The following is a 16,139-nucleotide window of genomic DNA, read 5'->3' on the forward strand; positions in this document are numbered from 1 at the left end:
GTAATATTCTTATAATATTCCGAATTATATACCGCAAAAATACTAAAATATAGTCATGGATATATTTTGTATATTAATATAGTACAGTAATAGTAATATATAGTATAGTAATATATAGAGCTACGTTTTTTTACCCACACAAAAGTATTTTTTAAACAACTTAACAAATGTTCAGGAATCAGAAAGAACTTCAGTTAATATTATACCAAGAAAAGTATTATCATAGATCGAAAAATCAACGAATCAAAATGAAAAGTATTCAATTTTATTTTAGACCAATTCCAAAGAGTCTAAAGTGACTCAGATTGATTGATTAGCATCTTTATACAAAAGTATCTCTAGCCAAAGTATCTTCTGCACAAGTATCTCAGTTGTTAACTAGAACTTTTTCAGTGGAAGTTGTTAAACTCAGTGTGTTAGCAATTAGTATATTTCGAAGTGAAGTGTTGCTGCCAAGTTCTACTCATTGTGTGGCTCTTCAAGTGTTAAATGAATTTGGTTCATGGTTCGGTTCCGAACCGGTTTTTAAATTGCTACAAAAGCCATTCGAGCGCAACATGTTTATAATAATATTTTGCAGCTTCTGTCGGGCCAAACAAACACGACACACACACACACACACACACACACATTTGCACACACTCAGCTGCTTAGAAAAGCCAAAAAAATAAAAAAAAGAGAGATAAAGAAAGACAGAAAGAAAGAAAAAAAGTTTGTTTGGAGTCAGCGACTAGCGGCAAGTGGTTTTTGCGTTGGCTTTGACTGTGGCTTTGGCTTTGGCTTTGACTCTTCGAGCCAAGTCGAGTTGACTTGAGTTGAGTTGAGTTGAGCCGGTTTTTCCCGCAGTTAACTGTTAGTTTAACAGCCTTTTTCCCAGCGTGGCAAATCTTGTTGCCTCTCTCATTTCTTCACTTCACTTCACTTTTGTTGTTGTTGTTGTTGTTGCTGTTCATTTCTTTTTTGCTCTGCGTCGTTTCATAATCGCTGTCTGTCTGTCTGTCTGTCTGTTTTGTACCCGTTGTTCATCTTTGTCTCAGCTCTTCGCTCATTTTGCATGTCAAAAATTGCCGTTCATAAAGCTCTTTTCTGCCGCTTTTCCATGTAGCTAAAAATATTCAAAAACACACACAAAACACAAACAACAAAAAAACACAGCAACAATGATTGGAAAAGCCAACAAGAAAATCTCTTTTGCATTGTATTTTTTTCTTTGAAAACGAAAAACGAACTCATGGAAAAAAATTGGATAAATTTTCAAAACTAAAATTGAAGGCTTTTTGCTTTTCGTCTTTTTGGCTTTTTGGCGTGGGCAATTCACAGTTTCAATGCTGAAAACTGAAACTGAAAGGCAACTGAAAATCGCAGCATGAAAATGATGGAAACATTTTCAACGGTTTCAAAAGCATTTGATGAACATTGCAGCAATATTTCATTTTCAATATGAACTCTTCAAAATTCTAATTTCAAATTGTTGCTTAAAAGTGCAATTCAATTAAGTAGGAAAAATTTACTATAAGCATAATAGAATAAATACTTAATACACAGAAAGAATATTTTCTTAAATCAAAGTTGTTTGATGTCAAAATTTAAATAAGAAGATTCTTGAATCGACATTGAAATTCTACAAAAAATTCTAAACCTTAAAATTCAAGATTATAATCTTGTTTCAAATATGCAAAAATATGAAAGTTGTACTAAGAAGGTAAAATCTTAAATCAAGAGTTGAAATTTACTTTTCAATCTAGTATTTTTTTATTTTACTGTAAAATTAATAGAAAATTTGAACTTAAAGTTTGCTTTATTTGCTTTCGTATTAAATTGTAAATATTCATTCATATTTACAGTTGAATTTGTAAATTACAAAATGAAAGCAATGCAAATTTTTTAAATGAAATTGAACTTTTGCGTGGGCAATTTTAGTTTTATGTTTTTATAATATTCGGATTAAGTTCATGGAAAATTGTAAAGCGCTGTGAAAATTGAAGGTTTTCTGTGTGTTTTCTGTGTCTTGGCTGGCGTTTTTCATTATTCAATTTGAAATTGAAACACAAATTGAAATAGCCTAAAAGAACTGTCGCGGCCTTCCTCACGTTGCTGTTGCTGTTGATGTTGCTGTTGATGTTCACCTTTCTGCTGTTGGCTAAATTTAACAACAATTTTGTTTACTAGAGACAAATTTAAAAGCATTAATCATATGGCTTGCGTTAGCTGGTTGTTGCTGTTGTTGTTGTTATACCCGTTACCCATAGGGTAGAAGGGTATTAAAGCATTGTGACTGCAGGAAAAGTGTATGTAACAGGCAGAAGTAGGCATATCTTATCTTTTTAGTATTTCATCGATATACCAAATGTGGTTCATGGTATATTTGAGTATTTCTGCAGTATATTATTTGGTATACTTAAGGAATAATGCTTTACTTTTGTTTGGGTATCATTAACAGTCGAGTGAATATAGCCTTGTCGGTCTGTCTGTCTGTCCATCCGCATTAATACCTAGACCTCAGAGACTATAATAGATAGAAATATAACTTTTTTCGATGGCACTTGTTATTATTGCACGTAGATCAAGTTGGATTAAAATTTTTGTCACGCCCACTTCCCCCTCCGAAAATTGTTATTCGAGAATTTGAATGGAATCGGATAAAAATTGTAAAACGTATTTAAGAAATACTTCATCGATATACCAAATGCAGCCTTTGGTATATTTTAGTATTTTTTAGGTATACTAATTCGGTGTATTTTTATTACTTTATGGTATATTTTGAATGTAGTACTATATTAATATACCTATTTTGTTTTTAGTATTTTTGGTATATTATTTGGAATATTTTAAAATTAGTAGCGCATTGTTTTACTCTTATTCAATATGTTAAGCGGGTATCTCACAGTCGAGCACACTTTACTTCAGCTTTCATACATGTTGTTGTTGTGGCAGCAACAGCAACAGCAACAGGCGACAGTGTCAAAGCCAACGCGAGGCTGTTGCTCAATTTGCAGCAGCAGCAGCAGCAGCAACAACAACTAATAACAACTGCAGCTGACTGCACTCGCTTTGGTCAGTTGAACAACAGCAACAGCAACAGCAACAAGAACAACAATGCCGGCGGCAACAACACCCGGTTGTCTAACCCCCCATCACTTCCCCTCTCTCCCCTTACTCCACTTTACCCCTTTTTTATTTGCCGCCAGCAGCATTTCTTTTAATTGTTGTTGTTGCTGTCTTTGGGGCCCGCAATTTCCATTTTTGATTTCCATGCTTCGCTGCCTCAACTCGCACTCCACTTCCCCTCGCTCCATTTCCCCCCTCTCCCCTCTCCCTCTGACCAGTCCCCCCTCTCCACCCGTTCGGATTTTGTAGTTCGTCAATTTGTGAGGTTTGTTACGCTTTAGCGGAATTGCGCCAAATAACTTGGCAAGCCTATTCAGCAACAACAATTAGAACAACATCAGCATCAACATGAACAGCAACAACAACAACAACAACTACTATAACAATAATTATAATAATAGCAACAACAACAACAACAACAACAATGGCGACTACAACAATAGCCCGCAACACGTCACACAACTGACAAATGATTATAAAAATAAATGCACATCAAATTCTAATGAAAATTTGCAATTACATTTCAAATTTCTTAATTCGACTCTCTAGCTTTTTATAGCGATATTCTCTCGTATATACAATTTGTTTGCATTTCTTTTATTTCGATTTATTATTTTTTGTTTTCGTTTTTCGTTTTTCGTTTTTATTGGCCCACATTGTAAAAGCAGCAACAATGTGCTTTTTCTCTTTGTGTATTTTGCCAATGTTTCACAAAAATTTCTGTTTGTGTTTGCTGCTTATTTAAAGCAACAAATTTCGCCAATTTCGTTGGGTGGGTGTTTTGCTAATTTAGTTATGCTAGAAATAACTGAAGCAAAATTTATAATCAACAAGAAAATTGCGCACACAAATGTTTGACAGCTCAACTCGAATTGTTGCAATTAATAGTTAAAATAACACCTCAAGAAAATTCTTTTTCTACACTGAAAGAATAGAATGATCTAAAATTCAGATTTTGGTCTTATTGCTAAGAATTTTAATCTAAAAAGTGAGAACATCAAAATCATTAAGTTAAAAAAACTTGATTTTTGATATAAGACCAAGTTTAAGGAAACAAATTTTATAGTTTTTAGAACAAAAAATGTTTTTACATGATCAAAAACATGGCTAGAAACGCTGATCAAGAATATATATAGTTTAATGGGTCGGAGATGTCTCCCTGTGCCTGTTATTGATATAAGAAAATTGCCTTCTTTTCCCACTGTAATGCCAAACTTTATAAAGAAATATTTCCACTATAATTTGACAATTAATAAACGAAACTAAAGCTTATCAAAGAAATCAATTTGTCGTTCTGTTGTTGCAAACTTGCTGTCTAATTGTGTGTTGCTTTGGAATACCCTAGTTTTAAATAATATTGTGAAGGCGGAAAGGAACGTTCTTTAGTGCGTGCAAGCAAAAATATGGAAGCAGCAAGTTATATGCTACCTCACTCTCTCTCTCTCTCTCTCTCCCTCTCTCTGCTGTTTTATCTCTCGCTCTCTCATTTTGCATATTGCTTAAATAATCTCTACAACTAAAAATAGCAGCGCGTGTTTAGCGTCTCTCACTCTCTCTCTCTCTCTCTCTCTCTCTCTCCCTTGTGCTTGCCTTCTCCCTCGCACACATACGAAACTTGTGCTCTTCCTCTTCGGTTTTTGAAAAATTTTGCTGGCCAAATTTGGTCAAATTGTTATAAACAACCAAAAAAAAAAAAAAAAGCAGCAGGAGAAGCGGGAAAAGCAGGCAACGGTTCACTCGGACAGCTGTCAGTTTGGGGAATACTTTGGGGAGGAGGGGGGAAACGAGCGTTGAGGAGGGGAGCGGGAAATGCGCTTGACGTACCCCGAAATCAAATGAATTTCAGAATAATTCTTTTTTTCTTGATTTTCTCGATTCGCTCGTCGCTTTTGTGCCACCAGAAAAAGTCAATTGCGGGCAACCGCTGCGTATACTTAATTAATCTACATTTCTACATACGATAATTTTAACCCCCGCCCCCGCTCCCGCCCCCACCACGAGGTCTACACACGCTTTATGGCCATAGCTATATCGTAGCTTAAGTACATCGGAGATTCAGTTGCACGATAAAGTTGCTGGAAAATGCTTCGAGTATTTTTGATGAGTGTTTTGACTGACGGTCAAAAGAGTTCAGCGTGACTTTTAAATCTACTCGTATAGCATACTTATTCCAAAATTACGCTTAATAGCGTATATTTTCGAAATTTATGTTTCCCAATGAATGTCTTTCAATTTTGCGCATGTTTTTGCTGATTTGTTTAATTGCTTTGCCAATAAATCACAAAAGGATTTATTATTCAAAAATATTTGAAATGCGTAAAAAGTAAAATAGAATGATAAAACAAATTTAATTTCAAGTTGTTAGTCAAACAAATTCTTTAGCTTGAATAGATTCTATACAAAACATTATATTCTACAAAAAAATTAATTTCATTTTGAATACTTCAAGTTGTTAGTTAGTCAAACAAATTTGTTTATGAAATTCTTTAGCTTTAATCGATTCTATACAAAATATTATATATTTATGTAGTATTAAAATTGTCTCGATCAGCATTGATATTCTTGAAATATTTATGCATTGCGGCATCTACTATATATCTGTGTATATCTATATATTTTTATCTATATGTTTATATAAAATCACACATAGTTTGTGTAGCGCAATTTGAATTCATGTGGAGAAAGGCGAGGAGCTGTGAATTGATCGAAAACTGTTAATGAGTCATGGAAATGCTCGTAATTATTGAGCTGAAAGAATTGTTCGATTTTTCGCGCATTTCCTCATTGTCTGTGTTGTACGCGGCGTATGCGCAATATGCTCAGCATTACGCATACGCCAGGTATGCTTGCCGACGTTCGCTCGATTCCGTTCCGTTCAGTTCAATTCAGTTGAGTTCAGTTCAGTTCAGTTTGTTGTCTAACGTCGGGGAAGAAACAACAAAGCCGTAAGACAAAAAATGAAAAACGAAAAAGACGTGCAAAAGCGAGCGTCAATCAGCCGGAAGATTCTGACCATGGCTAAGGACGATAAATTGTTGTGACTTCGACTGCGATTTCAATTCAATTCGTTTATTGTTGTGATTTTGATATTTCTGCCTTATCATCGTTGGTGATCAGGGTCGAGCGGCAAATACGTAAATTGGCTTTTGGCCTTTTGCTGTTGCTGTTTCTATTTCATTCTCGTCAATCTTTTTTTTTTCTTCTCTTTTTTCTTTTTTGGCGTAGCCGGCGAATGCGCTCATCGTCTGTATTTAGAGTTAAGCCAAAAAGAAAACAGCTGGCGTCTGCTTTTCGGCACACACTGTGGACCAATACTTTTCTATTTTTTTTTTGTGCTTTTCCCCTGTTGTCTCTCTCATTTTCCGGTTGATAAACAAACTAAGCAACAACAACAACAAAAATATGATCATGCTGTTTCATTTCCACACTCTTTATTTCAGGTGAAAACGACACGCATTAGCAGCAGCTACAGCAGCAAATCAGGCAACAACATCAGCAGCAGCACCAGCAGCAGCAACAGCAACACTAACAACAACAACAACAGCAACAAGAAGACAACAACAACAACATCATCAATAACATCCTCAGCACCAGTTACACGCACAACTTGTGACATCGAGGAGATTTGGGACGAGCAGTTACTTAGGCAATTGGTAAGTTAACAGCCACAAAAGCAAACTCATCTCATTATGCTTACGATTCAACTTGATAACAACCAACATTAAAAGAAATCAGTATGCCTAAAGTTCTGCAGTTACTTTTGAAACATAAAGAGTAGACAAGAATATTTGACATGTATGATGGTGGTATTAATGTTTAAATATTCGCTATTAATATACCATTAAAATACTTACTACTATATTCAAAATAAACTATAGAATACAGTTACTTTTGAAACATACAGAGTAGAGAATATTTGACATGTAAGAAGGCGGTATTAGTATTTAAATATTCACTATTAATATACCGCAAAAATACTTAAATATACCAAAAGCTGTATGTGGCATTAGATTATACTACCATAGAATACAGTTACTTTTCAAGCCGACATAGCAGAGAATAAAAAGGCAGTATTAATGCTTAAATATTCACCATTAATATACCGAAAATATACCAAAAGCTATATTTCGTATATTGATATACTACTATATTCAAAATATACCCATAGAATACAAATAATACGTGCGCGTTTCACTCTATAACATTATTTCTTAAATAAATTTCAAGATATTTCACTGATTGCAACCAAAGCAAACTTGAATTCGATGTGAGGTCTTGATAAATATTATTTTATAGAGTATTATTAAAGTAGAGCTGTAGCATCGACAATAATGCAAAGTGAGGGAAATTTAAATAGAGAACAGTCTTGTCCTGTATATTTATAGTAACATTCTCTCACATCATCATCTTTGCTTTGATTCCCCTCGACACTTTTAGCTGGAACAGGCCTCCACATACGAGGAGCGTCGCAAGATCCGTGCACGTTTACGCGAACTTATGGCGGAACGCGAAGGTAAGTCGCATTATGTGTTTAACACTTGGCATCCTAACTATACAGCACTACTATATGGTATACCAGAGCACTAACCCACAAGGATAATAATGGCAGTTACAGGAAGTGACCAGACGATTTACTAACTGGTTATCGGAGTCTTTACTATACAATTGATATAGCTCTCTATTAGCTATCTCTCGTTCACTCTCTTTCTACTTATTTTACTATCTCTGTCTCTCTCTTTTGAACTGTATCTATCGTCGGTAAACTATATAGCTTCTGATTGTGTTCTGTATTTGTATCTTGTAGATATGCAAACAGCGCATACTCGTAGCTAGATAAAGTGATATTCGAGGCCAGGTATTGCAATTACTCGTCAGTCAAACAATTACGCATAATTCATCTATCTACATCTCATATTGTCAGACTCGTTTGTTCCGCACTCGTTCATAAAACATTCACTCGTTGGTCACACTTGTCTATCCGTTTCATTTATTCACTTTTACACAGCATTCATCATTATTCATCTACTCGTTGCCTCTCTACTCGTTACATATTTACTCGCTCAACACATTTACTAGGTGCATATTCATTTACTCGTTGCCACATATTTACTCGTTTTACTTTTACTTGCTCAACGCTCTCTGTTATTGTTTTGCGTTTAGCGTTCATTCGTTTTGTTCTCTCTTCTGTTTCTCGTTAAACGCTCTCACTCGTTCGCTCCGGTTCTCGTCTTTAAACGCAAAACGCCACTTGTTGTTCTCTCGTTACACATTCGTTCGTTCAATTGTTCAAAACGATCAATTATTCTTCATCAAACTCTCGCTATAAACGTTCACTCGTTGTTCGTTTTCTTGTTTCGTTATTTTCTCGTTTCTTTTGCCTATTCGTTATACGTTTGCTCGTCGCACCAAAAGTTAGTGGCTTGCTATGCTTTTGATGTGACGACGATGTGCCCCTTAGACCCGCTCTAAAAAAAATTCCACAAAAAATTGATCTCGTTACGATTTCAGCGTAGGGCAGCCCAAGTGAACGGCCTGCTCGACCTTTCGATTCTTCCGACAACTGTTTTTATCATGCTTTACGTCTATATATTCCCTCCCCAGCGTTTTTGTTGCCGTGTTGTGTTCATTGTTGTGCGCGTTACAACGCTTTCAAAAATCTGCTCAAAAAGAAATCAAGAAAACAAAAACATATATCTCTCTCTTTCTCTCTCCCTCTTTTTTTCTCACTCTCATCACACACTCTTAATGCATTTTGATTGAATTTTGAAATTGCGTATGCGTTGTGCGCATTTTAGAGCAGAAAAATTTGAAGGCAGGCGGTGCAAAAGCCGCTGCCAAAGAGGAGGAAGAGGAGAGCAGCGCCAGCGAGTATGAGGAAATAATTGAAGAGGTAACCGACGACAGCGACGAGGAGGAAGAAGAGGCCGAGAAGGTGGAGGCAAAGCCACAGTCACAGCCACAGCCACAGCCAAAGACACAAACAACAACAGCGTCGTCCAAGGTGGAGCAAAAGCAAGTGGAGTCCAAGCAGGCAACAAAGTCAAACACTAGCACAAGCACTAGCACCTCCACTTCCACCACAGCTTCTAGTGCCACCTCGACCACCAAGGTAGTGGAGGAAAAGTTGGCCAAAGTAGAGCTTAGCAAGCAGGTGGTGGAAGCAACTGGCAGCAACGTGGTCGACGGTCAACAGAGTGAGTCCCTGCCACAGAAGACAGAGCCACAAGTACAGTTACAGCCAGCAGCAGCAAAAGCACCAAAATCAGCTAAAGAGGGAGCTAAGGGAGCAGCAACCGCATTGAGCCATAGTCTTAGCAGTAACAGTAGCAATACTAACAGTAGTAAAAAAATCCCGAGCAGTAGCAGTAGCCATAGCATTAGCCAAAAGCCAAAAGTTGTTAGCCAGACGCAAATAAAAGACGCAAACGAAGACGGTCCAGGGAAGGAGAAAGACAACGACGTCGACGTCGACGATAAGAGTGATCAAATAATGTCACAACCACAAGTGAAACGATTGAGTGTGCCACAAAAAAGAGGATTCCGGCACCGAAAGCGGCGAGGATTTGCGTTTGCTGGCCGCCGGGTTGCGTGATACGCTGCAACAGCACAGCAGCGGGGCCAGCAACGATGCAAATCGCGGCCTGCTTCAAGAGGTCACCGATGCACTCAGCCGCCTCGAGTGCTCCCTCAAATTGGGCCAAGAGCTCGCCGTCGATGGCGGTCAACGGCAGGCGTTGCTCTCGCTTATAGCGCGCCTCCAGTGCGGTCTCAGCGCCCCCCCGAGAAGCTGGCAGACGGCGAAGCCGCTGCGGATCAGCATCGCGATCGGGAGAGTCCCGAACAGGAGCAGGGGAGTCGACAGCGTTTCGCAAAGCGACGACAGCGCAGCAATCGTCATACAGTCGGTGTGAGTCGCGAGGAACTCGCCGATGCTCGCCGCTACATGGAAGACATGCTGCTGCTGGAGCACAAGTCACAGCCGAGTGTTGCTGTGGTGCCGCCGCCACCGCAATTGGCACCGCTGCCCCTGGAGCGCAACGCCAGCTCGGGTGCCATTGTGGGTGCGCCTAGCACACAGCTGTATAGGCCCAATCAGTTTGTGCCGAAGGCACAACTCAAACCCCACAGCAGCAGCAACAGCAACAATCGCCGACCGTTGTCGGGTGATTATGCCGTCAGCTTTTCGAACTATCAAGCGGCAGCGGAACAACCGTCTGCTCCGCTGGACTCGAGTCAAGCGCCACGTTTCAATGGTGCCAAAAAAGCAGCTAATGAAACGCGCCAATACCATCGATATACCCAAGGCCAAGGCCAAGTACAGTTCAGCGGATTGTGACAGCGACTCGGAGTTGGACGATCACAGTCGCAGCAGCAATGCGGGACCGAATCAGGGACTGAAGCGTGCGGTGCAAGTGAGCGTTAAGCGGCGTGTACAGCATGTGGTGCCACCGTTTGAGCCCAAAACGGAGAACGATCACAAGTTTCTGGCGTTCATCAACAAGCAGAATCATCAGGGCGGTCTAGGCTGGGCGGGAGCACGCTCCGTATCGAATTGGACGCACAAGTTTGGCAACATCAAGCACACGTTCGAAACGGGCGTGGCTGCGACGGCCACAAAGGGTAAACCACCGCAGCCGCCTACATCACTGCAGCACCATCAAAGGGAACGGGAGCGTGAGCTGCAGCGGGAGCAACAGCATCGGGAGTTGCAACATCGGGAGCTCCAATTCAGGGAGCAACAACAACGGGAGTTACAGCTCAGGGAACAGCAACACCGGGAACAACAGCTCAGGGAGCAACAACACCGTGAGCAACAACACCGAGAGCAACAACACCGAGAGCAACAACAGCGGGAGCAACAGTTGTTGCGGGAGCGTGAACTCGACCGCGAGCAGCAGCAACAACTGCAGCTGCAACATCAACAGCAGCAGGCGCTGCTCGAGCGTCAGCGCCGTCAGGAGTTGGAGCGTCAGCTGCGTCTCGAGCAGGAGGCGCGCTACGAACGCGAACAGCGTGCTCGAGTCGAACGCGAGTATTACGAGCAGCAGCTGGAGCGACAACAGCTGGAGAGGCAGCAGCAGCTGGAGCGTCAACGTCAGCAGCAGGAGCAACTGGAGCGTCAGCGACGCCAGGAAATGGAGCTGCGCATGCAACAGCAGCGGGAGCGAGACAGACAGATAGAACGCGAACGCGAACGGGAGCGTGAACGAGAACAGACAGCTGCTGCAAATGCGGCTGCAGCTGCGGCTGCGTCCGCTGCACCGCTCAATCAGTTCATACACGCACCGCAGTCGGTGTTTCGACCCATCGAACAGGGTCAGCCGCCGGCGCCCAACATTTACAAGCCCATACCGCAAAAGTCGCAGCCGGGAACGCGCAACAAGATGCAGTCCACCGCATCGGCGCCAACAACGCCGCAGCAGCAACAGCCTCTGCAACAGCATCTGCAGCCGCGTCCCAGCTACAGCAACACACCGTCGCCCGCTTCGACGGCGGCCACATCGCCAATTGGTTTGCCCTGGGTGGCTAAACCGCGAGTGGATAACAGTGATTTTAAGCGCAAGGCGCATCACTTTGAAGAGCGTTCGCTGCGCGACAATCTAGAGCAACAGCAGCAGCAGCAACAGCAGCAGCAACACATCCCCTATGGCGCCCAAGTGCAACGCCACAATTCGTTGCGCTCGAAGGCGCCGCCGTTGAGCTTCAGCGAGTTCAAGAAGCGTCCATCGCTGCCCAACGCGATGGATCCCGAGCTGCAATTGTATGCGCAACCAGCACCACCTCAAATGCCGCAGCAATCGCAACACCAACAGCCACCGCCGCCAACAAATATCTCCTTTACATATGCGGACTATGCACCGTCCAGTGTGCGCCGTGGAGCCACCAATTTAAGCAATTACCGCAGCCAGCCTTGTCTGAGCAGCGGCGTCTTGGAGCCACTCACAAATCCACATGCTGCCCCACTTGTGCTAACCAATGCGAATCCAACGTACTTGCCACCACCATCCACACAATCATCGCGCCACTTTGACTTTGTCAGTCCCGTCGATAGTCCGACGAGCTGTTTGACCGCACCCCTGATGACCGACAACACGGACGATGATCTCGATCTGGATTCGGATCACAATAATATGCACGAGTATCGTGCGGAGATCAAGGTGATGCGTAAGCCACGCAGTCAAACGGCTGTCACAGTCGCCGGACGTCGCACGGCACACGTGAGCGACGATGAGGTCTTCGGGCGAAACTCCCGGGCGGCCAAATCGCTACTCTATACTATGAAGCAGTTGGGCGGCAATGGTCAAGGCAATGGCAGCCCTAGTGCAGCTGCAGCTCCGGTTGCCCCTAACAAGCCAACACTGAGACCTCAAGTCTCAACTCAACCGCTCACAGCGCCCAGTTCGCCGAGCAAACCGGGCTGCCTATCGCCCGATGGACGTCTGTATCAAGCACCGCTTGTGGAGCCACTCTTTCCGCAGCTCAGCAATTTCGAGGCCAAACGCCAGCCGCAGTATCAAAGCCAACAGCTGCAAGCAACTCCAACGATTCAAACGCAAACACAATCGCAGCCCAGCTATGCAAGTGAAACACAAACAAGTTATGTGGTAACTTATCCGCTGGAGGATTCGGCCGATGAGCAGGAATCAAGCATGAGTTTGCACCGTGTACGTCGCAACTCGGAACATTCGAATGCCAGCTCCAGTCTGAGCATGACCAGCTGGACAGCGAATCCGATGCATGTACAGACGGCGCCATTGCCGCCACCCGTGGATCGCAGCAACAAACCGCAGTTGGCACCCAAGCCGGCGACCCAACAAACTCCTGTTGCTCCCAGAACTGCGCCAGCTCCCGCACCTGCAGCTGTGCCACAGCAATATTCGCAGCCTCAGGCACAGCAGCAACCGCCTCGTCCTAGACTAAGTACACGCAGTCACACCATCAGTGAGACCAACTACGATCCCAATCCCAAGCCATTGCAGCGTCCCATTCACATGGAGAGCACACTGCAACAGCGTGTAATGTCGCAGCAAACGCTGACCACCAACAATCGACAGCAGGTGCAGCAGACGCAACAATTGCAACAACAGGAGCAGCTGCGTCGCAAGAGTCTCGGCAATGTGCTGGAGCAAAGGGAGAAGCTCTACTACGAACAGGAATACAAATCGTCGGCACCCGCGGATACGCCGGACATTGTGAAATCCTCGCTACCCAAGGAGCAGGCACCGCTGCTGAAGAAGTTCGGACCACCGCAAAGGCATCATTACGTGCCGAATGCGTATCAAAGTCCTCAAGTGGGCAGCAAGCAAACAATCAATCACAGCAGTCACAGCAGCAGCACAACCACCACCAGCATTACAGTACAGCAACAACAGCAACATCAGCAGCATAAACCCATGATTGTGGAGACGCCAGCGACGCCACAACCGCAGGCAAATCCCGCTGATGCCGCTCCCGAGGATCAAATCCCACGCAACATTGTCTTCAACAATGTGCACGCCTTCAGCTCGATGAGTCGTCGCAATCACGACGACGACTTCCTGCAACAGCAGCCAACGCACAACGGCGGCTCACGTCTCAATCGGCTGAGTAAATGTGATTCATGGACACAGATCTGCAATCAACAGCAACCGCAAACGAATGGATACAATCAACCATCGTTGGCCACATCGCCGGGTGAACTGCGACGCACGAAATCGGGACATTCGTTGGCTGTTCCCAAACTGTATGAGGCGGGCATTGACAAGTCGCAAGTGGGTCAAAAGCAACGCACCGTTGCCGCCTATTTCTCGGGACAAAAGTCACCAACGGGCAACGATGAATTGCTCCGCAGCACCACAACAACAACAACGACATCGACAACGCAACGAAAATCGGCGATAAATCGCACCAAGACAAGTGAAAAGCTGTCGACAGCACGCAAATCGTTGAGCTCGCTAAACTCGCAATCGAATGGTAATGTTGCGGCAGCGAGTCTATATCGTGTGGGTGGTTTGGGTGGCGTGTCGGGTGCCACAGCTGGTGGTGTTGGAATTGGTGGCGGTGGCGGCTTGAGTCGCAGTGCAACAATGCCGCATATTGCGCATCTCAATCTGTTGGACGAGAGCAATGTGGAGGATGCGTTCGAGCAGCTGATGCTGGGCGCATAAATTGTTATCGATAACGGATAACGGGTTATCGATCAGCCAAACAGCAGCAGCATTCCAGTTTGAGCCGCCCAGCGAGACGCAACTGGACCCACCAAACAAACAATAAACGACACTCACACACACACGCACACTCTTTCTATCTCTCTCACATTACGAAGTCGAAACTGTAACTGTAACTGTACTGATTACCGAATACCGATTAACGATTATTGTTTACATGTTTAGCGTTACAAAAAAATACTCGCTACTGTTATTTTGAGCGTAGTTCTTACTTAGGCTTTGTTTTAGCTCAACCAGCCCCTAGCCATTTTACCCCCCACCTTTCCTCCTCCAAACCCTACCCGGAGATATTCTAGTCAATTGAAACGATTCACTCGGTTTCAAATCGTTGCCCCCACCTTTCGGCAAAAACAATGTTCCTTGCGTTCGATATTCGATGAGTCGTCATCAAAACTAGCAGGAGGGACGACATGAACTTAAAAGAAAAGAAAAAAAAACAACAAAAAATCTTAAACACACACACACACACACACACTGCCGAGTTTGCGACGCTGCCCCAACCGCAGGATGCCAATAAACAAAACAACAACGACAACAAGAACAACAGCAATATGAAAAGTTTTCTCAAACAAAAAATGAAGAAGCACAAGCAATTTGTGAGTGAAATTCAACTACAACAACACGAAATGTACAAAACAGCGTTGCCACCTTGTTTAAATTAGCGCGTTCCATGTACTACCATTATTTTTGCTACTTACGCCCGCCCGGCCTAACTGCATATCAACGTTACTTATTCGCATAATTTTTTATATATATATTTTTTAAATATATTCGTATATATTTGTTATCTTTATATATTTTTTTACCATACACATATTTTTGCCTGCCCTTCTTCCCCCACCATCGAGAACAACTGTACAAATGTTAGTTTAGCAAGCGCTTTTAAAGTTTTGTTTTCGTTACCGTTACGTTTCCATTTCGTTTCATTCCGTTACGTTGCGTTACGTTACGTTGGCTGGTTGATTGATTGGTTGGTTGGTCCAGCGAAAAACATACTTAAAAAAAAAAAAAAAAAAGAACTACACTAAATTTATCAACTCCCATGCTGTCCCTCCTGATCTGGAATACCTTTATTTTTTTATCAGACTCTCTCTCTCTCTCTCTCTCCAAATGTCTCAGTCTTTTTGTACATATTTTACGCCCCCTACCCCACCCTGTTTACCACTTTTTTGATAATTACTACACAGCTCAGCTCAACTGCGCCCCAGTTTGCTGTGCTGGCTGTTTCTTTGCCTTCTACGCAAACGTTTTACTAGCATGTTTTTGATTTTACAGTTTTTTATCGTGTTCCGTTTTTTTTTGTTCCTGTACATACATTTTGTAAATAATTTGTGCATGTTTTCTTTAGCATTAAGTAGACGTAGTTGTAGCTGAAAGTCGCTGCACCACCAACACCACCAGCGTCACCAGACACACCAACCACCCACAAAATCGCCAACAGCAAACGCCGCCAATTTCATCTCAGCGGCCACGATTCGTTCTCGATTTCGTTTTTCATACTATTTTCTAACTTTTTTCCTAATCATTTTCGTACTGTGTGTTTTTATCTGTTATTTTTTGGAACGTGCGGCATGGAACAGCCGCTTGGCAGCGTTGCCAGACTGTGAATACATTTATGTTTTTTCTGTAGCGGCTGACGAATGTTGACTAAAAATCACAAACAAAAAAAAAACCAATGCAAAAACAATTTTGCGAATGTTCATCGTGTTTTTACAGTTTTTTTTTTGTGTTGCCGTGTGTAGTGTACATTTAGTTGCCTGCTCTAGATTAGTCTAAACTACAAGATACAAGAAAATAATTGAAATAACCACGATTCTAATGTAG

General features: G+C 42.6%; 2 protein-coding genes and 1 long non-coding RNA gene across 4 annotated transcripts in view; 2 read left to right on the forward strand and 1 right to left on the reverse strand.

Moving 5' to 3' along the window:
* The window catches only part of LOC133848300 (uncharacterized), a 53,621-nt gene that overhangs the window by 35,275 nt on the left and 2,207 nt on the right, over positions 1-16,139 (reverse strand). The window lies entirely within an intron of this gene.
* Positions 1-16,139, forward strand: part of LOC133848295 (microtubule-associated protein futsch) — a 52,282-nt gene that overhangs the window by 32,855 nt on the left and 3,288 nt on the right. Inside the window, 3 exon segments of the mRNA XM_062283795.1 lie at positions 6,549-6,761; positions 7,546-7,621; positions 8,904-9,302. Of these exon segments, the coding sequence (XP_062139779.1) occupies positions 6,549-6,761; positions 7,546-7,621; positions 8,904-9,302 (688 nt within the window).
* On the forward strand, positions 9,309-14,358 carry LOC133848296 (mediator of RNA polymerase II transcription subunit 12-like). The gene is given in 2 exon segments (XM_062283796.1): positions 9,309-10,366; positions 10,368-14,358. Coding segments are annotated over 2 exon segments (4,203 nt in total). The 5' UTR covers positions 9,309-10,051; the 3' UTR covers positions 14,256-14,358.

The sequence above is a fragment of the Drosophila sulfurigaster genome, chromosome X (assembly GCF_023558435.1).
Source record: "Drosophila sulfurigaster albostrigata strain 15112-1811.04 chromosome X, ASM2355843v2, whole genome shotgun sequence".
Taxonomy (NCBI): Eukaryota; Metazoa; Arthropoda; class Insecta; order Diptera; family Drosophilidae; genus Drosophila; species Drosophila sulfurigaster.